Consider the following 20,451-nt stretch of genomic DNA (forward strand, 5'->3'; position numbering starts at 1 on the left):
TCTTTTATGGCTTTGACGAAATTTTATATTAAAATATTTTGTGAAATGTGTCTTAAGAGCCAAAATCGGCTACTTAGATTGAGCGGTATGATGACATTCAAAAAGTTATTAAATTGTCTTCCTTAAAGCTGGATATTCTGTTCACTGTAATTACACCACCTGTTTTCCTGTGGTGGAAGTTGATGTGAACAATTACTCACGAGGCATCTAGGGTATTCTAAGCGAGGCGTTTTATGGGCAATTTGAGGTGAGGTATTTTTTCATGAGGTGACTATTTGAAGTTGAGTATTTATTTTGTCACGTGGCATCTCAGATGAAGCATTTGTTCCCGAGATGTCTAAGGTGAGGCATTTTATTTGTTCATGAGGCATCTAATCGAGGTGAGGAAACTTGTTCGAGGTGAGGCATTTTTTTTTTTTTCACGAGCCTTCTAAGTGAGGCAATTGTTTTTGAGGGGTCTATTTAAGGTGAGGTACTGGTTTGAGCCGCCCATTGGAGGGGAAAAAATAACATGATGTAATTAAGGTGAGGCATCAATTTGTAATGAGTTTTTTTTCCCCCCCGGAATGTTTGAGTTGAGGAATTTATTTGTGCATGAGACATGAGGAGTGACATTTTTTTTCCCTCAATGCCTCTATTTGAGGTGAGGAATTTATTTTCCGTGAACCAGTTCTTAAGGGGTCTATTTGAGGGGTTATGAACAAGTTCTTCTAAAATGGATAAGGCGTTTGTTTAACAAGCCATCTATAAGTGAGGCATTTGTTCATGACTCATCAATTTGAGGTGAGGTTTTTATATCTTTATAGGCTGTTAGGATGAAACTTTATTATGAAATGTATTTTGTACGAGCGGTCTTTCAGGTGAGGCATTGGTGTTCTCGAGACTATCTGAGGTCAGGCATTTTTACAAGCGGGTTATTTGAGGTGAGGTGTTTATATATATATTTTTTTTAACACAAGGTGCCTATTCGAAGTGAGGCATTTGTTCCTGCAACGTCCGTTTGAGCAGCGGCGTTTACATGCAGATGAAGGACAAATTGACTCAATTTCCCCCATTTCCTGTCTTTGTCGATCCAATGCAGAAAAAGATGCAGCTGCAATCACTCGTGATCATTCCCAAGAAGGTATCGGGGCTTGTTTGGTCTCGTCGAGTTCAAACACATTCTCAAATACGAACTTTCCACTTTCGTGGCGTCCTCCTTGTATGTGTAACAGGGTCTACTCACTGTCACCCGCGGCATTCTTCTGATTTGAAGATGAGCTACGCGGCGTAGAAGCGAGGCCGACGCGCCTGGAGCGGACCTCCCAACGAGTCTCCTCGGAAGTCGGACTTCAGCGCAGGGGAGGCCTACCAGCAGGGCTCAAGATGACGTACAAAGGTACGCCTGTGGTGGCCCATCAAAGGCCAGACTACAATATATCATGTTATGAACATAAATATGGAGTGTAGCCTGATAAAGGGAACTTTTTTGGGTGGTGCTTGATGTCCAAGAATGAGCTTTTGCAGGATGTGTCTCAATGGTCGACCTTGACCGTCTGCATAACTGCTCCGCAGCTGTGTGAGCGGCAACACCTCCGAGGAGGCAATCGAATTCTTTGTAGGAACCGAGCACAACTTAAAACCACGTACCTCAAAAACACATTTGCAATAATGTGTTCTATGCGCCACCAAATGCAATTTTTTGGGGGGGGGGGGGGTAGAAAAACAGACCAAGATAAATCATTTCAAAACCTTAAGGCTTCCTCTTGAAAGCCCCGAAATGGCATAAAAAGCTCACTAGAACAACTGAAATTTATTTAAAGTCAAAGTCAACGCAAATATTTTTTTTTTCAAGAATATGTTCTATGCAAGCCCACTAGTTGAATCAGGGCATTCTGATAAATACTGAATTTGTGGAATAAGTGTTAATTAATCCACTCGTTTTTAGCCAACTCTGGGGGCGGCCATTTTGTCACTTCTGTCGACTGAAAATGATATCACAACTACTCACAACGACAAATCACGGATGTCCTGTTTTCTGAATCTGAGCCGTGATTGGTCTCGTTGTGAGCAGTTGTGATGTCATTTTCAGTCGACAGAAGTGACAAAATGGCCGCCCCCAGAGTTGGCTAAAAACGAGTGGATTAATTAACACTTATTCCACAAATGCAATATTTATCAGAATGCCCTGATTCAACTAGTGGGCTTGCATAGAACATATTCTTGATTAAAAAAAAAAAGTTTTCATTGACTTCCATTTTAAGGTTAATTAGGAAAAAAATAGTGGCAGGTGTGTTCTTAACTTGACATTGAATGTGATTTGTTAAATCTGAACACACACGCTTGTGCAACCATCGTCATTTTATTTGGACTTGCCCTCTCAATTTTCGTTGACCCGTTTTACAGGTTTTACTTCATATTAGTGATGGAAAAAGTTTGGAAATGATTCATTTTGGCAAAGTATGACTGCCGTGCGTATATATGCTGCTTTTTACTTTATGTGCCCTCAACTTAATTCAGACTATTGGTCTCTTTAAGTAAGTGATTTATTGATCGCAAATATCATTTTTTGTATATTGGATTTACTTTTATTAAATGATTGGTCTAATATTATTGAATCGTACGAGAATACAATAAGAACTCATCACAAATCGCTTCATTTGGATTCAAATGTTCACTTTTAAATTGCCTCACAGCATAACGTTTGCGTAAAATCGCTGCCAGTCAATCGACCCGCTGCGTTTCATCCCCTTGTTGTCCCTTTCTTACGTGACTTTTTATTTTCCCTTCCCCTCCCCGGATTCCACGTGCGTCAAGGACACGGGATCTTCCTATTTTGGCGAGGCCAGGAGGTTTGTGAGCGAGAACTCCCGCCCTCTCGATGCCTCACCCAAGCTTGATAACACTCGGGCGCGCGTGCGGACGGCAGAGCGCGTCCGTGTGCGTGACGACATGTCGCCGTCCGTCCTCCGCCGTGGTCTGGTGGTGCTCTGCTGCTGCGTGCTCCTGCGCGACTCCGCCGCGATGACAGGTGTCGTCGACTTCCATTCCGCTTGCCTTGAAAAGATTTTATTTGTATTTTTTTATTTTACGGGGGTTGGGGCGCTCATGAGACTTTTGTATTCGCAGCTACGAAGATGCCGGCGTCCGCCGGGGAGGGGGGAGAAAGGATCCCGACTGTGCTGCCGACGCGCTCCGCCGCGGCCTCGCTCGCGCTTGAGAGGATCCCAGCGTGTTTCCTGGAGGACGTGCTGGCCGCCGTGCGAGAGGCTCTCGAGGACGACGGCCAGCTGACGCCGGGCGCCGCCGCCTTGTTCGGACTGTGCGCGGCGTCCGGGAGTCTGGCCGTCTTGCTGGACCTGGCCAAGGACGCGGAGAGGACGCAAGGAGCCGCACTGGAGCTCCTGCATCCCACTGAAGGTGCAACCTGAAGTTGGAACAAATTAAAAAAAAAAAAAAATCCCCCCCGAAATTGAGTCGGCCCACTCTAGTTTTCAGCGGCTCAATTGTTTTAATGAGCGTTTCAGTATTCATCACTGTCATACAAGTGTCAAAGTAAGAAAACCGTTGTCAATGTTTACTCTCCCCAGTGTTTCTCGCGGAGGGGGAGGATGATCGGGAAGCATTGATGCTCGACTTTCGCGTCCCGCAATCCCCTTTGCTCCAACATAAGTTCACGCTGCTCTTGGCCTTACAAAGCCCCGTCAGCGGAAGCCACTCGGACCGAATCACCTTCGGTGGTCCGTCTCTGCGGCCCAACACACAGGTGGACTCCGTCGCAAATGGCTCCATTCAATGTTATATGTCCACCTTGTTTCTTTATTTGATTAGATTTTTTTTTTTTTTTTTTTGCAGGCTGTGTGCATGTCAAAAGGAACGAAATATATTCTACTGACAGGACAAGCATCCATGGAACACCAAAGATGGACGCTCTCCATTGACTCCAAATCTCCTAACATGAGTATGTATTTTCTTTCTTCGTTACAGTATTTGGCTCGTACATTAATACTATTAAATCCCTGTGGGAATATCAAGTCATATTCTTTTCAAGGAAAAAAACAAAATGGCATCAGGACTCTGTAAAAGCAATTGAAAATGCAAGGTAATGTGAAAGATGCATGAGGACACTGAATTTGGACACTAAATGTAATTCATTTAGTATTATATGTTAATCTATATATATATATATATCAAAGTATGTCCATATGATTGATTAAAATGTTATAATGCACAAAAACAAAAATGAACTCTGTTAACTCAGTTTTATTTACTTCCTGTAGCAGCTGACCTGCTCACTGTGCGGCCAAACTTAGAGAGTCACTGTCGCAAAGACGGACTTTTACGTAGTTTTACTTCAAAAAGTTGCCCGACTGCTCATTGGAGAAATCCAAAGTAATTTGCGCACTTTGCAAAGCCAAATTCAAATACCATATTAGTTGTACATCTTTGGGGTATCGTTCAACTGTTGAATTTTACAGGAAAAGAAGGATCAGAGAAAGCTATTAGAACAGCCATTTGAATCAAAATATACGTTTATTGTTTTTCCACATTAATTCCAAGATTTTACTCAAGTAATTCCGGTTCCAAGTTTCACGAAAAATTTTAATTGAAAAATACGATTAATCGCGATCAATTATGGAAAATGTTGCGATTAATTTTATATTTAATATATATATATTAATTTTATATATATATATATATATATATATATATATATATATATATATATATATATATATATATATATATATATATATATATATATATATATATATATACACACACATATCCGGTTCCAAGTTTCACGAAAAATTGTAGTTGAAAAATACGATTAATCGCGATCAATTATGGAAAATGTTGCGATTAATTTTATATTTAATATATATATATATTAATTATATATATATATATAAATCTTGCATTTTCTCGTTAGAGATATAGTATGTTTTGAGTTACGAGTGTGATTATGGAACAAATTAAAACTTGTGAGTCAAGTTACCACTGTAATTGTAAATATTGTAAAAAATAATGAATTTTTTTTTTTATTCGTGCGCACACACTCATCCAAGTGTACTTATCACAGAGAAAAGGATGAAAGAACTCCTTACGGGTGGAAATACAAGAAGCAGCAGCGGCGTGACTCCAGTTCTTCTTTTCTCTCCTGAAGAGGACGTCAGGTTGTCGCGCATCTTGTTTTGCTCCCCAAATTCAAACCGATGTTTCTATCATTCTGACGTGGCGATTTCATCTCTCCAAAGCAGCAAAGATTCCCGCTCATCGCAGCCACTCTCCTTCCTGTGTGAGCTGCGCCGCTTCCTGAGCGACGTCATTCCTCCCAAGCATCCGCACGGTCCTCCGCTCAGGCGGGACTCCCTGCAGGCTCCGCCCCCCGTCACGCTGGACCTCTCCTCCAGCGAGTCCGTGCTGGCCGAACTCCTCAACTCGTCGGCCCCCACCGTCTTCTCCTTCACGGGCTCCACCTATCACGGCCACCGGGGGGCGCTGTCCATGCCGCCCGGCCTGCTGGACGAGCTCAGGCACGGTTTGGAACGGAACCTTGTGCAGATCAGGGAGGTTCTAGAAGACAAGGAGGACGGGCAGAGGAGCATCGCGAGGCTCCAGAGGCTCTGGGAACTCTGCGCCTTCCCCATGGTGGACGCGGCATCAGGTAATGTGCACCAAAAATATTCCACCCGGTCCCTTGAAGTTGTGGATCGTCACATTTGGTTTAAAGCAACACTGTGTCCTATGCCAATTTTTGTTGATTATGGCGGCGCCATGTGGACAAAATCGGTAGTGTTTTGAGTCAACCACATTTCCCATGCGCGCCAGCGATTATAGTGTGGTGAAATCCTGAGCTCTCGCTGGCCTGCAAGTTGGACTGAATGACATTTCTATTTCCAGTGGCTGTGTGAAAGATGAATAGCGATGAGGCCATGAATCTAATTTTGTTCAAACAATACTTTTGTTTTTTGGTTTGCTTTGGGGCTCCTGCCATGACACCAGTAGCGCGTAGTCGATCGATTCGACTTCCGTGCTTATAGCCAAAGGAGGAGTATGCCAGAAAGCAATTCAGGACATTTGTGGGGTTTTTTTTGGTGTGCCAGGGTTGCTTCCATCCTCCTCAAAGTTGCTTAGTGCCAGTAAAAACGATACATACCCCCCCGCCGGGCATGACAAAAGTCCCATTCAACTACTTGTAAGTCAATGTTTCATCAAAAGAGTTGTGAATTTTTTTTTATGAAGGTCGAATTCTTGCCCAGTGCTGCTTTAAAGGGGAATATGGGATCAAAACCATGCATCAAGGATGTACAGAATTATCAATCCATGTCACCTACATGATCGTTTTCAGCAACTCCATTTTGTGCGATCACATAAAACCCGATTGCTGATGTCTCTTTCCCGCTCTCTCAGGCGAAAGCCAGTATTGCGCGTTCCTCCTGTTGAAGGCCATGAAGACGGTGGGTCGCGAGATGCTGCCGCAACCGCGGGCGCCCCGCGCGGAGCGCGGCCCCACCGCCAGGGAAGCGCCGTGCCGTCTGAGGAGCCTCACCGTCTCCCTGCAGCGTTTCGTGGTGGGCCCCAACACGGCCAACATCAACAACTGCCACGGCCGCTGCGCCTTCCCGATGGAGAGGGCCGTAAACCACGCCGTGTTGCTCAACGCGCACATCGAAAGCGGCAACGCCCACGAGCGGTCGCCGTGCTGCGTGCCGTTCGCCTACGAGTCCCTGGAGGTGGTGGACTTGAACGAGCAGGGCACGCTTTTCTTCAGGCACCCGGATATGGTAGCAAAGGAGTGTGGTTGTCGCTAAGGCTAATGTGCGCGAAGGTCCACGTCACTCATTGGCCACAAACACAGTCCTGTTAGCGGATTCTTTTATTTACACGTATTTATTCACAAAGCTCAAATGACACGAATGGTGCATAGGAACATGTTGTAGCTGTCCAACCAATACTGATGGTTTGTATCTATAAAAATATAACGAAAACACGTTTTTTTTTTTTTTTTTTCCATTGTGTAAATGTAAATACATCGTGTGTCACAAAAGGCACTCCACTTGTTTCTGTCTCTGTTAGTGTGTCACGTTTGAATTCACGATAGTGTTAAAGATGCTTCAGTATTGTTTCACCAGCACAAGATTTGTAGTCGCTAAAATGCTTGCTAGCTATTCACTGCAATGTACGCTACGTTGTTCAAATGGGCCGTGTGCCTTTTGAACCTTTTCATATCCGAAAGTATCCGTCCATCATTTTTTTGCCGTTTTCGGTTTTAGGACCGATTTACTGCCAATGGGCTTTTTCCGTTTCCTTATGGCTCCGAGTTCTTCAGATCCCCACCACGACATGAACTTGTCCCACAAGGAGATCTGGACAAGAAAGACACAGAAACACCGTGAGTTCCATTTCTAGGTCTGTAATTATCATATCGACTGGGTTTGGTTTGACTTTTGGTCAAAAGGCATGTTTTTCTGGAATTTTTTGGACAAATTGTACCACTCTCTGGGCGGTTGAATCTGGCCTATGTGCCTGCTAAGATGTTCACTTTTCACTCTCTGATATGTACACTAGGAATAAATGAGGTAAGAAAATAAAGCTATCATATCATTAAATTGTCTATCATTTTTGTATAACTGACCTGACACAGGATAAGTGTCTCACTCTTTCAGGACCAGAAAATTAAAGTTTGTCAAATCATTTCACAAAAAGCCAAAATACACTTTAATAGTCGCGAAAGAAAATAGACGCTTCTGTAAAATATAACATTAACTCCTTTCGGAAAATAAAATGTCGCTATATTGAGAGCTGACAAAAATCTGAAATTCTCATGATGAATTATTGTTCATAATAAATGCCATATACACTCCTTAAAATAAACAAATACAATATTTGAATTTTACAAAATATTTGAAATTAGTATAATTTATTTTTCAATTCACATTGTGTATTATACTAGATGTAAAATTCATAAATGGTATTCGTTTGATTTTACAAAACAAAAATATTACAATTGTCCTGTAGAATATGAGTTAATGAGGACGAGCTCCATAGACAATAGTAATGGAAAGCCTAAAAGTTGACCAGCTGGATCCCAATCGGCTGTTGAGTATTTGATAAGCAGATCATAAATACCTGAGTTATTGAACCATCTTGAATACTTCCAATGAAAGACCGTATTCCCGTCTCCTCTACAAATATTTCAACGGCATCTATGGGACACAATGTTGAGGAAAAAGAAGAAAAGTGGAGATGAAGTCTATACACCCTTGGCCTGTTCAAATGCCAGGTTTTTGCGCTAAAAACGATTTGTCCCTGGCTTGTGCTGTAAAATGTGACCACAAAAATGCCAGGAAAAGCCTCCTTGAATATTTGAACTTTGTTTGGGGTTAATCAGAAGCAATTCAAATGGTGGCTGTAAATGTGATCAAATCTGAACGCGGCCACATCTCTAGTTATAGGAGGGTGTGCACACTTGTGCAACCATATTATCACATTTGTTTCTCTCTTTTTTTTTTTTTATTCTTCATTGAGCTGTACAAGTTGTGGGTCACATTAATGCTGGAGAAAGTTTTGAAATGATTCATCTTGGTCTTGTATTTTTATTTGTATTCTTTTAAATCACAAAAAACTGACATTTGAATAGGGGTGTGTCGACTTATTATATCCATTAAATAAACAATGCATTAGTCTAAGAGTGTTTTCCTCACTGTGAAATTGATGGACCCCTGCGCCCACAAGTAGCACGATCAGCGCCAACGCCAGGCAGCGATTCATGGTGAAGCCTTTCCATGGATTTGAAACCTCATCCAGATTTTGGATGGTCAAAATCCTGTCATAGGACACTGTACAAGACGCCATTCATGTTGAATTTGCTTCAAAGCAGCATGCGATAGGATCAAACGGTGGAGGGTTTCAAGTGGAGTCAAGTCTTACTTATTAATGCTCGGTTGTGAAGTTTTAGCTTACCCTGCAAATGAGAAGACGTGATATGATTTTTGTACTGCTTTGAGCACATGTGTCTTAAAATAGGCCACTGCCGTACTTCTCAATGGAGATTTTGTTTTAAAATTCGCAAGATAGGAAGTAGAGGAACATACCTTGTGTAAAAAGGCTTCAGTTGCGCTTCCGCAGTCAATGCACTTGTTGCTGGTGTCGAGTGTTCTGCACAGGGAGGGCAGAGGTGGCGGAACACACCCTGCTTGTTGGCATCTCGATTGACAGGCACAGATGAGAATGGTTTGCATGGGGGGAAAAAAAAAAACATGTACATTGACACTGTTTAGCCAGTAGGTGGAGCCATTATTCACCTGTAGATATCTGTATTGATATCAATGAAACAAGAGAAAATATTGCCTATTGTAATCATATAAAGTGGTTGTCAAACTAGGGTCCCTGGACTACCAGGGGTCTGTGAGCTGTTGCTTGGGTGTCCACAAAAGTGACAGTAAATTATGTACTGTACTTTGAAAAATGTATTTAAAAAAATAACTTTGAGGTAGGGATTAGCAGGTCCCTAAAACAAATAACATGACAGAGTCAAGACGAAATAAAAACTAACTATAATGAAAAATGCAGGGCTTTAGGTTGTTGTTGTTTTAGTAGCCAACGCTCAATTCACCTTAAGATACAAATTTCAACCCAAACCATTCGTCAGGCTATCATAAAAGTAAATCGCTGGATGATGGTCGTCGTTGTGTTTGATTCTGTTCGTTGTTGTCGCGGCTCGCATGAGTGTGGTCACAAGACATCGGACACTCCCCCTCGGCCGAGCGCAGCAGCATCAGCCTTCTGGCCGCCTGTCAGCGCCTCGAAGCCGCCAGAGGAGAGGTGGGAGGACGAGCGAGCGGCACGCGAGTGTGGACGCAGTCCGGATGGTTAAATCGAACCTACAGACGATTTTGAATAGTCACTGCTTTGCTAGAGAAAAAGAGAGACACTTATCCAAGATGCCCGTCATCGAACAGACCAGTAATAAACCGGAAAGTGAAAGGTATGTTGGTTTCTTTTTTGTCGTCAAAGTTAAGCTAACGGGGCCTGGTGTAGAGATGCCGTCTATTTCCTGGAGTGGCTCCGGCTATATAACGGCTTTCCTGTTTACACCTGTTTCCCTCAGCACTTGTGTTACTTTTCTGTCAAATGACACTAAAACGATTTGAAATATAACGTTATCGCGAATAACGTTCCTGCACCGTGAAAATTTCATTTACTTACAAGCTGTACGCAACCGTGGGCTATCGTAATTTACGAGACGGCGACAGCTACTGTACGTCACAAATGCTAAAGATATATTGCAAAGGCTGCCGTAGTTAACTTTAAATGGTTAAAGCAAACAAAAACACGGCCTCGCTTTAAAGTTTAAATGTCTCATTTGAATACAATTCCCCAATGTGTTGACGTCAATGTCATGGCAGTGCAAACAGCGTTAGCTTGTAGCAACGGCCTCGGTGTGATTACGTCACAATACTGTTGTTTGGCCTTCACCGACGCCAATCATATATTTACAGTATTTTCATTTTGTTGACGTATTTTTGCGCCCGACCTAATGTTTTTTTTGTCCCTATCTCTAATCTCTAAATTGACTTCTGCTTGCTTGTTTTTTTACTGTACAGTATTTTTCCGTCTGTCGTGAGGTTAGGGCGCTGATTAGCACGCATTAAATCGCCGCGAGGGGATTAATTTAATCTCTTTCCCAGCAGGGAATCGATATAGGAGCCCTAGTTTCAAGTATCTGCAGTTTTCATTGTGTTTTTCACTCAGTGTCAGGTGTTTTTTTACGTTTTGTTTTTTTTTTTTAATTTATTTTTTTTTAACTTGGGGTGGGAGCTGTTAGGCAACCTTTTTCCCGGGCAGAGGTTGCGTTCGTCGGGTCTTGTCCTGACAGGAGTCGGCGGGTGCGGATGGATGTTGTCTTTCTGGTTTCACGTTGTTGTGAAAGACTCTTTGGAAATTTCCACTGCACTGCGACTGCTTGTCGGAGGAGGAGGAAGGAGGAGGGGGTGATTTTGTGATGTCATATTAAACATAGAGGCCTGTTATTTTCTGGTGCACTCTGGTCGTTTGTTAAAACCCCCCAATTTAGTTCGGTGCTTCATACAGAGTTGTGGGTGATGTCTTAACGTGTAAACTACCCAATGCAGAAAGTAGAATTTGATTATGACAGTGTGTTTAAGTGTGTGATTGGCAAATGAATATAAATGAGTCTTTTGTAGCAAGTCGAGTGGAACCTCTAAAGGCCAACACAGTCAATCCAAGGATATGGACCAACCTCTGTTTTGTTTGTTTCTGTTGTTGTTCAGATATGATATATAAGTGTAGTACATTCTCATGTTAGAGGTTGTATTTATGCAACCCAAATATTTGGAATAAATGGGTCAAATTTCCTCATATGTACTGTTGCTGACTGCTCTTTGTTTGAATTGTATCACTTGATCAAGTCTCTTCTAATGTTTCATACTAAATATATAAATGAAAGCATGTATCATTCTTGCTGATATCGGATCGATATCTGTATCGGACAATACTCCAGGCTACAATTTTCGGTATCGTGTCGGAAGTGAAAAAGTATGATCGGGACCCCCTCCCCCTTCAATAATGCGACAACAAAATCTGATCGCCATTAAATCCTAATTGGAGTCTTGGACCTGCCGTGTAAAGGCAGCCCTTAAAACATTCTCAACTGTTCTACAAGTGCACGTCCGTGGCAGCAATTAATTCTCCTTTTGGCTTTAACACCTCCGCTCCACATATAGCGCGCCGGTGTCATTTACGTAAGTGCGGACAAGCTGCCGTTGGTTCGAGAGAGTCTCAGCACTTGACGGCACACGCGCATCCGGCGACACTCTCACTTGCATCTGTAGTTATGCAAGTAGCGTGCATGCTTTTGTCCTCTGCGGCCATAAAGCCCAAGCGGGCTAATGTTTAGGCAAACACTTTTTATGTGTGCCAGCAGTTATGTGATCATGACTGCCGTGCCAAGAAACACACGAGTACGTTTCGAGAAAGGCCCTACTTTTGTTACGCGCGCACAATGTATTTATTTTGTCGATTACTATGCTGCCACACAACTGGTAAATGAGCATTTTTTTTTTAGGTACAATATTTATGCTGAGGTGACATCTGCTTATAAAATAAGCATAAAATGGCTTAATAAATATACATGTGTTAGAAAATGAAGTATATATTTCTATGGATATAAATCAGATTATAATTGAATATATTATTTAAAAAATCCTAAGAGTGAATATATCATATTTTTATACATAGAAAAAAAAACAACAACATAATTGAATAGATACAATCCAAATAAAACATCCTTGGGTCACCCTGAGAATAAAATTTTGGAAATATAAATACAAAATTAAAAAAAAAAAAAACTGACTTCTATTGAAAAATGGTTATACAATAAGTACAGATACAATATGTATTGTATAATGTACAATTCAACTATAAATAAAAAGCCCAAAACATGTACATGCCGACACCATTAACTGATACTATAGCTCTGTAACCGTATCAAAGTAAGTGATACGATAACGAATCACCTGAATTGTTTCATTTGCGAGCATTGTCAAGACGCAGTCTCGTATTTTGTACTTTATTCTTGTAGTCCACACACACTGACAGCATGTTGTCCATATTCCTGTATCCATCGACTTTTTTTTTTTTTTTTAACATAATACCCTCTAAGTGTGACGTTTGAAGTTCAATTTTGAAATCGGGAACAGAATTTGGTTAAAATAAAAGACAACTGCAAGCCATTGGCAAGTATTCAAATGTAATTGTAAGTTTGTATTTTTTTTTTTTTTTTTTCTTGTGAAATCCCGTATTTGATTGTGCCCGTTGTTGCGTTTTGTTTTTGTGCTGACTGCGCCAAAATGAGACACTCGATGTCGGTCACAAGCTCCAAAACGTGCTAACACATCCACTCCTTTCCTTCCTGTTCAAAGTTCCCCATCGCACTGGCGCAACGTCTCCTACGTGGTCACTCATTAAAAAAAACATTTTGCCACAGATGAGTTACAAGGCAGTAAAATGGCTGCCAAGTCAATTCTTTAAAAGAAGGCGACGAGTGTCGTTAGGCGACGCAAGCTCTCGAGAAGTTCCCCCCCCCCCCCCCCCCCCCCGCTGGCCATGGCTTTGTGTTCACGCGCGCCGCTGTTTTCCCGCAGTGTCTCCAATCCCAGGAGGTGCTCCCGCTGTTGCAGTAACCCGTGTCCGGGGCCTCTGTGGTGCTCCTGATGCCCCTCACCCACCCCTGAAGATCCCAGGTGGGCGAGGGAATGACCAGCGGGATCGCAATCTTTCAGCTAAGCTATTCTATTCCGTAAGTGCCTTTTTGTTTTCTGATTGCAGTTTGTTCGCGCCTCGATAATTTTTCATTGGTGCCACGCGGGGCGACCGCACACTTCCTAACCAGCTGCATGACAAAAATGCTCTTTTAAATACGGGCGACATACGTGCTATTAATTTATCTGTTTTTTGATAATGCACATGTTAAAAACAAAAAAAGTTACTTTAATATTTTTTTTTTTCCAGTGCAAAGGGCTCTCTTGCATTAAAGCGAAAAATACATTCAACGATGGCACCAAACTGCTGAACACGATTCCAAAATTAAGTGCAAAAATCAACTGGCTCAAAATTGGAATATTATTGATGTATTATGCTTGTCCTGCATATCATTCCAAATCCGTAAAATCAAATATTAGGCCCGCTCACGTTGCATAGGGGAGTAGAAGACCCAGGGTAAGCGCAACTAAGACATGTCTGCCATCTAGTGGTGATTGGTCAAATTACAACTTGAAACTACAGTAGACACCTGCATATTCGCGGTTCAACACCCACGGATTCACATCCGCAGATTTTTTTTTCTTTTCTTTTTAATATTTTTTTTTTTCATATTTGGATTTATTTCTGTTTTCTGAGATTTCTTTTCCATATTTCTCCCCGCTTTTTGTGGAAAAAGTATATTGAATGTGTATCAGCGTTTTTTGAGGATTCTTTGGGGTTCGTTCATTGCTAAAGTGTGGCGCCGCTGCAATATTATATTCCAGAGCAATATGGATTTAAAAAATTTTTTTTTTTTTTAAGGCAGATTCTAATATTTGGCAGAAATTACAATAACTGATTGATTAAAAAAAATGTAATGAATAAACCAGTTGGGTCCCTTAACGCTTCTTTCCCCTCCCTCAAGGATGCTCAGTTACTGGTTCTTGAGGAGCCCGCCGCCGCCAACAGTCGGGTGCGCTTCCTGCTCTTTGAGCCGCGCTTCTCCGACGGCAAGAAGTGCGTTTGGAGGGCGGCGCTCAAAGCGGGCAACCTCTACATTGAAATCCCCCCCGGAGCTTTGCCCGAGGGCAGCAAAGACAGGTCAGTTGGAAGCGAACTTATTTGTCCTCGTCCTTTTGGAAATGGTGTCCACACACCGATTGCGTTTTTTGGGACACTTTCTGTACAATTTCATGAGGGCCTGAACATGTGCAGAAAAAAGCCCCGTTGGAATGTAAATTTGTCCCGCTTTGAGTTGCGAGCTAACATTTGACATACGAGCAAGCTTCAGATTGACCGTGGCCCGAGTCAAGTGGGGGGAAAAAAAGAATTGACTGATGGACTTTTTTCCATTTATTGATTGTGAAACAAAAGTTTAAAATGAAAACACTTAAGTAGTACTAAACATTATTTTTTTTCTTCATATTTATATTTGACATTGTAGTATAGTGCATTTTCGTTATTAAAAACATGGGAAGATGTTTTTTGGAGGGGTTGGAACAAATTCAATTCATTTTAATGGGGAAAAAATTATTTGACGAGTAAACTTCGTATTAGTTTTAGTGGGTTTTTTATTTATTTTTTCAAGTATATGGAGTATTTGTAGATTGATAGATTAAAAAAATAAAAATAAATAAAAATAAAATGAAAATAAGTCACTTAATATGGTGTAATAAAGTAAAGTAAACCTAAAATTCTAAAACAACTGTATGACCGTCCTATTATTTGGGCGTACAGACAACAACAAAATTCAACAAAATAAATACCTGTATGATATTAATTGACAAAGATGAAAACAAAGGACGTTTCCGCGATGATTATAGTTTTAGTTCTCTTTATAAATGTAAGATTTAGTTTACTTATTTATTTTTTTAAGCATTTTCCTATTTATCTTATTTCATGAACGTTTTTTTGTTTTCAATTTTAGTTTTAGACATTCCATTCGTTTTGGTTAACTGTAATAACCTTGGTCCAGTCCCAGTTAATAACATTGAAAAAAAAACCTCTGCCTTGAGAGCCGTCCTCATAATTTTGTCTTTCACGTTTGCGAACACAGTTTTGCTCTCGTGCTGGAGTTTGCCGAGGAGCAGCTGGAGGGCGAGCACGTGTTCATCTGTTTCCACAAGAGCCGCGACGATCGAGGTGAGGCATAACGCGCGGGTTGATCGATTTTGTTTCTGCCGGACTTGTGCGCTCATGTGTTTTTTTTTTGTTGTTTTTTTTTTTGTGTGTTGTTGTTGTTGTTGTTGTCGCCCCTCCTCAGCATCCCTGCTGCGCACATTCAGTTTCCTGGGCTTTGAGATTGTGAGACCGGGCCATCCCCTCGTCCCCGCCCGCCCCGACGCTTTCTTCATGGCTTACGGCATCGAGCGAGACTCCTCCTCGGACGACGACTAAAACGAGCCGTCGGCGCTCCTTCCCTTCTCCCCCACTTCGACGTATCGTAATCAACGAGGGCATCTAGGTCTCCTTTAGTCACCCGTGTAACGGCGTTTTACTTCCTTTGACCTCTAGTGATGGCTTCCTGTTCACCCCGTCGTCATCCGCACAGGCTGATATTTATGATTGAATTTGAATTCAGCGTACTCATCCAGGTAGATTTGTTTTGATAGTAATTGTGAGTTGATTCTCCTGTTTATATTGATTCCGTTGTTTTCTATGTGTGCATGATTTTCATTTGATGCTCTGTTCACTTGATAGAAATCTGCATGTTGAAACTGAACCAATTAAAAGCGCTCACCTCAGACTCACTCTCGCCTCTTTCATTCTTTTATTTATTTGATAAACGAATGCGACAGGGGGTCCCGCTGGTGGAGTCAGCGGCTGAAAGGGATGTGTTTCTTTATGGCCACACGGAGGCGCTGTCTTAACTTGTCTTGTCTGTGTGAAGTGGGCGGAGGCGGGCCGGCCCGCAAGTCTTTGGTCCGGCCGACGTCCGTCCTGGTCTCCGAGGCCGGGATGTCCTCCGCTTTGTTGCCCCGCCGCATCCCGGCTTGGCAGAGCAGCTCCTCCTCGTTGGCCATCTGGGGGCTCTGGCTCAAGGTGATGAAGCCGTACGGGGTGGTCACCTTGGCCAGGTGGGGCAAGGAGAGCGCCGCCCTACTGGCCGGGTCCAAGCATTGCTGAGCCTCCTCCGCGGGGTACCAGGGGTAGGACGCCTCCCTCTGCAGGCGGTTCCTCCGCTGCCGCAACGGGACGGGGTCGCTGCGCTCGGCCTTGCGCCCCGACAGCTCCGGCCGGGAACCCGACGACGACGCGGAAGACTCGGTCCGCTCCATCCATGAACCCCGCGAGCCTTCCCAGTCATCCTCGGGCTCCGCGTGGCTCTCCTGCGAGCCGAGGCCGTTGTGCACCAGCAGGCTTGGGATGGTGAACTGCGGGATGCTGTCAGGGGTCAAGATGTTGGGGAAGATGTTCTCTCGGCTGGATCCCAGAGAGCGACCGAAGGATCCGGCGTTGCTAGCGGCCCAAAGGAGCGCGCGCGCCCCCGCGCTGCTGTGCCTGCGCGCCGCCGTGTAACCATCGGCCTTGACCTTGCTGCCGATGGCCTCGATGCTGAACGTCCTCGTCACGGCGTCCCTCGCCATGTCTCTGAGGCTTCCTTCCCGTTTCACCAGCACGGACCACTCTTATATACTTGTCCCCCCGCCCCTCCATATTTTACCCGGCGCCTACGCAAATGTGACGAAGGCCGGCAACGGAAATGCTCGCCAATTAGGGAGCCTTCTGTCCACAATGGAAGCTTTTCTCGAAAGCTCTTCATATATGCTAAGGAGGCTCTTAAACGGCCACATGGATAAATGAAGCTTTTCCTGTTTATTTTGGGATGCAAGCATGAAAGGAGGTGATTGCCATTCAAAAAAAAAAAAAAAAAAAAAAAAAACCTTTTGTCCTATATGTTCGTTAAAGTGGAAGTCAGCCGAAAAAAGGTTTCTTCACAATAACTGAATTGCGAATTTCTGCAAAAATGGTCAATTATATGTTTATCCAACCCTGTTGCAAGCAGTGACGTGTCTGTCACTTGCCATGTGTTACCATGACAATGTGTTCTGCTCAAGGCCTTCAGAATCAGTAGTGCCGTCCAATGTAACTTCAAAGCCAACTTCAGCTCGTAACACTTCATCGTTTGAGGGGAACGGGTGTTAAAAAAAAAAACAAGAAAGGAGCTATTCTAAAGCAGATACCTTTCAATGTTAGAGTGTATTTTTTTTATTCAGAAAAGTGTGGCTCACTGTTTAAAACTCAAGTACAAAAAAATCAGATATGAACAAAAGTAATTGTGAAAATGCTGGAACTTTTGGTTGTGAGATTGACTTTTGGGATGAAATTGATATGACAAAGTAATTGTATTTATTTATTTATTTTTTAACTCGTTTGCTGGGGCCTCAAAGGTCACCTTGCTAAAGTTAGTTTTTTGGTACAAAAAGTGTCGGCAAAATAAATGACATTTTCTATGCATTTGGATGTGATTGAAGTAACTGATGATTGGAAGCTAATCACATAACTGCTACTGAAAAAAAACATCCGTAGCAATCTGCACACATTCTATCGAGCGGGCGAGTTAGCTAGCGAGCTAGCGATCGCTACTACTTGGTAGTGCGCGCTAGGCCGAGTCACGTGACTGTCCTTAATTGTTGCTTTGCCCGATTGGCTGGTGCGGATTAGAACCCGGTGCGCCGGTGCGCTGCGATTGGCTGACCGCAGGAAGCTAGAGGGTACATGTGTGTGTATGAATTAGTGAGAGTTGAAGAATTTTCTCTTTTTCGCAGGCCGTTCAGGCGGTCTTCAGCGCGCGTTTGTCACTCGAGCATGATGGCCACGCAGGATGAAACCCGCCACGACACAGTAGAGCAGGCCGAGAGTACCGAGGTACCGTGCTCTTTTATTTTCTTTTTCTTTTTTAAAAAAGTAGGTCCGCTTTGTTTGTGTGTGCTTGTGTTCCACCTGTGTGTTCGTCTGAACAGGGGACTGTGGAGGTGAGGCGATATGGGGTGCTTCACTCCGTGTTGCGGGGGCTCTTCTGGCCGTTTCGTGTAGTGGTACGTGCCATGGCCTCCTTTTTTTTTTTTTTTTTTTTTTTTTTTAAATCATTGAATTACCGGTACTTAAACATGCATGCATTTTTGTCCGCACGTGTCCGCGTTAAGATCCTTACCCCCAACATTTTCAAAGCCGGATTTTGCCGTTTCTACTTCATGACGTCAGAGCAGGCGACGTTGCTTTTTTTCGTTGTTTCTGTTTCATCTTTCTCTTGCTTCCTTTGCCCTTAACCCCAGTTTCTAAACTGCTTTCCCCCCGCCCCCCCCCCTCGCCGAATTATGGTAAAGCTGCATACAATATTTGCTTATTTTGCGGTTTCATTTGACTAAATGTTACCATTGATTTCAGTTCACTTGGTTTTAAAATTGTTTACGGTTTTGTCTATGATTTTCTTTTTTTTTTCTCCCCCCCCCCTTCCATATGTACAATAAAAATGTATTACCGGTACTTAATTTCAACCATATTTGATCAGCTTGGCCTTGGTGGATGTCTCGGCCAAAGGTCAAAATGCCTTCCAGAATTTCAGACTCTTTCTTGTCACATGTAAATTTGAACTCTTTTGAAGACATGCATGTGTTTCTATTACATTTTGTCTTTGTTCACAGGTCCACGCTTATCACGGCTTTTGGTGGGTGCTGGGGTTCAGGCAACCCAAGCAGCAGCAGCAGCAGATTGCGCTTGCTGTCTCCAGTCCTGCGCGCCACTGCCTCACCGGTCGCAAGCGTCTCCACCCGGTCACCCGCCTGCTGCTCAACATCCTGCCCCGCTGGGTGCAGGGTGCTCTGGGCTACCCTGTGTACACTGCCATAGGCTGCTCCCTCTCCCCAGGTATTTTTTTTTTTTTTTATTATTGCTCAAAGTAATCAGTTTAAAATTTCTCAAGGTAAGACGAGCTTGAGGGGGAACTATTTTTTTATTTATTTTATTTTATTTTTTAAAATTTATTTATATATATATATTTTTTTGTTCCTGACTTCTGTTAAATGCATAATGTGCAGAATAGAATAAGTCATGATGAATGCACAAATGTGTAAATCAGTTATTTGTTGATCCGAAAATTGAGAAATGTCTCCCCGTATTAAGAGCTGGCTCCTACAATTGGAACAATGTCCACAAGTCTTTAAAATTTGATATGAAATAATAACTGCGTTATCAGCCACTGCTTGTTGTAATCAAACTTGTTAGGAAAATATGAGCTAATATCTTGTCACTGTTAATCATTACGTCATACCAAGCTTTGTTGATCCTCAACGGCGCCCATTTCCCGACAACAGAAGTAAGAGTCGATGCCACCAAACCTTGTGGGAAGGGCAGCAAGCGGAAGCAGGATGACTTGGAGGAAGATGAGGATGATGAGGAGCACCAGAGCTGGGTGGAGGCGCTCACACAGGAGCTTGTTGACGAAGACCCCGAGAAGGATCCGGACTATGAGGTTGGTCTTTTGACGCTTTTTCATCCGTATGAATAGCTTGGTCAACACCGCAGGTGAGAAACATCCACCCGCCTCCTTTTTCATGAGGGACCATTTTGGAGTTTGAGGTTTTGTGTCGTGCAAATGGCCCCTTGCTCAACATTTGACTTTCCATTGGTCGTTGCGGTTTAACAATGACCCCGTGGCCGCTTGCCGCTGACATTTGTCCAGCCCAGTTCTGTCGAGACTGACAGTGAAGAGTTCTGCTCTCACAACAACACCGAGAGTGAAATCGATGTTCTCAACAAGGCTGTCGTTATTGAAGACGTGGAGACGGTGAGATTACTAACCTGCTTCACGTGGCGCTGACTTGAACGTGCACTTTTCATGGAATTCCACCCTAATGCGTTTTTTTTTAATTCCCCTTTTGAACTTGCAGGGTCTCCAGCAGCCCTCATCTTAAAGGACCTTGGCCTGCTGTTTAATGTTTTGTATATTAATGACATTTTCTAAATCACAATAAAACCTATTGAATTTAACATTGGCTCTGCTTCATGGGTCTCGTTTTTGCTACTGCCAAAGTGTGCAAGCATAATGAACTCAATTCAGCCGAGGTGAGTTGTGAAGTCCCGAGCAATCAACTTAAGTGATGCCTTACGACGGTTAAACTGAAAGCAGCCAGTTAATCGTGAAAGGTGGCCAAACTCTGGCTCATTAAGTTAATCGTTGGCAGGCAATGTCTTATAAATTCGGAC

The 20,451-nt window shown here is 43.0% G+C and overlaps 5 protein-coding genes across 10 annotated transcripts; 3 read left to right on the forward strand and 2 right to left on the reverse strand.

The window, feature by feature from the left end:
• The first annotated feature begins 2,406 nt into the window (after positions 1-2,406).
• On the forward strand, positions 2,407-7,592 carry amh (anti-Mullerian hormone). 2 transcript variants are annotated; one of them, XM_086048341.1, is made up of 8 exons: positions 2,407-2,439; positions 2,797-3,010; positions 3,109-3,399; positions 3,570-3,745; positions 3,835-3,940; positions 5,063-5,156; positions 5,238-5,647; positions 6,394-7,592. In XM_086048341.1, exons 1-8 carry the CDS (start codon positions 2,422-2,424, stop codon positions 6,792-6,794), a joined length of 1,710 nt encoding a protein of 569 aa, XP_085904467.1. In that variant the 5' UTR covers positions 2,407-2,421; the 3' UTR covers positions 6,795-7,592. The 2 variants fall into 2 exon arrangements, with proteins under 2 accessions (XP_085904467.1, XP_085904468.1); XM_086048342.1 differs by having other exon boundaries at positions 5,241-5,647.
• On the reverse strand, positions 6,845-10,474 carry LOC147139093 (uncharacterized). Of its 4 annotated transcripts, none has more exons than XM_086048345.1 (6): positions 9,288-10,468; positions 9,078-9,189; positions 8,914-8,947; positions 8,688-8,822; positions 8,113-8,189; positions 6,845-7,349 (listed from the first exon to the last, which is right to left on the reverse strand). In XM_086048345.1, the coding sequence occupies exons 1-6, from the start codon at positions 9,344-9,346 to the stop codon at positions 7,230-7,232; spliced, it is 537 nt and encodes a 178-aa protein (XP_085904471.1). In that variant the 5' UTR covers positions 9,347-10,468; the 3' UTR covers positions 6,845-7,229. The 4 variants fall into 4 exon arrangements, with proteins under 4 accessions (XP_085904471.1, XP_085904472.1, XP_085904474.1 ...); XM_086048346.1 differs by having other exon boundaries at positions 9,599-10,466; XM_086048348.1 differs by lacking the exon at positions 8,914-8,947 and having other exon boundaries at positions 8,688-8,821; positions 9,076-9,189; positions 9,288-10,474.
• oaz1a (ornithine decarboxylase antizyme 1a) lies at positions 9,709-15,995 on the forward strand. Its single transcript, XM_086048343.1, is given in 6 exon segments — positions 9,709-9,970; positions 13,149-13,215; positions 13,217-13,303; positions 14,171-14,346; positions 15,302-15,387; positions 15,509-15,995. Coding segments are annotated over 6 exon segments (669 nt in total). The 5' UTR covers positions 9,709-9,851; the 3' UTR covers positions 15,643-15,995.
• A 3-nt stretch (positions 15,996-15,998) lies between these two features.
• On the reverse strand, positions 15,999-16,847 carry LOC147139095 (C2 calcium-dependent domain-containing protein 4C-like). Its single transcript, XM_086048344.1, has one exon. It carries the CDS (start codon positions 16,830-16,832, stop codon positions 16,062-16,064), a length of 771 nt encoding a protein of 256 aa, XP_085904470.1. The 5' UTR covers positions 16,833-16,847; the 3' UTR covers positions 15,999-16,061.
• Positions 16,848-17,936: 1,089 nt separating this feature from the next.
• On the forward strand, positions 17,937-20,240 carry org (oogenesis-related gene). 2 transcript variants are annotated; one of them, XM_086047484.1, is made up of 6 exons: positions 17,945-18,114; positions 18,210-18,284; positions 18,891-19,113; positions 19,560-19,717; positions 19,928-20,032; positions 20,136-20,240. In XM_086047484.1, the coding sequence occupies exons 1-6, from the start codon at positions 17,965-17,967 to the stop codon at positions 20,157-20,159; spliced, it is 735 nt and encodes a 244-aa protein (XP_085903610.1). In that variant the 5' UTR covers positions 17,945-17,964; the 3' UTR covers positions 20,160-20,240. The 2 variants fall into 2 exon arrangements, with proteins under 2 accessions (XP_085903611.1, XP_085903610.1); XM_086047485.1 differs by lacking the exon at positions 18,210-18,284 and having other exon boundaries at positions 17,937-18,114.
• The last annotated feature ends 211 nt before the right edge of the window (positions 20,241-20,451 follow it).

The sequence above is a fragment of the Filicampus tigris genome, chromosome 12 (genome assembly GCF_054856515.1).
Source record: "Filicampus tigris isolate MCC_2025a chromosome 12, RoL_Ftig_1.0, whole genome shotgun sequence".
NCBI classification, from domain to species: Eukaryota; Metazoa; Chordata; class Actinopteri; order Syngnathiformes; family Syngnathidae; genus Filicampus; species Filicampus tigris.

Coding starts and splice junctions, on each gene's coding strand:
- org (XM_086047484.1), top strand. CDS start 17,965: ATGTGTGTGTATGAATTAGTGAGAGTTGAAGAATTTTCTCTTTTTCGC. Junction 19,114..19,559: donor AGGCTGCTCCCTCTCCCCAG/GTATTTTTTTTT, acceptor TCCCGACAACAG/AAGTAAGAGTCGATGCCACC. Junction 19,718..19,927: donor AGAAGGATCCGGACTATGAG/GTTGGTCTTTTG, acceptor ACATTTGTCCAG/CCCAGTTCTGTCGAGACTGA.
- LOC147139093 (XM_086048345.1), bottom strand. CDS start 9,346: ATGATTACAATAGGCAATATTTTCTCTTGTTTCATTGATATCAATACA. Junction 9,190..9,287: donor ATCAATACAGATATCTACAG/GTGAATAATGGC, acceptor CTGTCAATCGAG/ATGCCAACAAGCAGGGTGTG. Junction 8,190..8,687: donor AGGGGTCCATCAATTTCACA/GTGAGGAAAACA, acceptor TGTGTCCCATAG/ATGCCGTTGAAATATTTGTA.
- amh (XM_086048341.1), top strand. Junction 3,746..3,834: donor CTCTGCGGCCCAACACACAG/GTGGACTCCGTC, acceptor TTTTTTTTGCAG/GCTGTGTGCATGTCAAAAGG. Junction 5,648..6,393: donor CATGGTGGACGCGGCATCAG/GTAATGTGCACC, acceptor CCGCTCTCTCAG/GCGAAAGCCAGTATTGCGCG.
- LOC147139095 (XM_086048344.1), bottom strand. CDS start 16,832: ATGGCGAGGGACGCCGTGACGAGGACGTTCAGCATCGAGGCCATCGGC.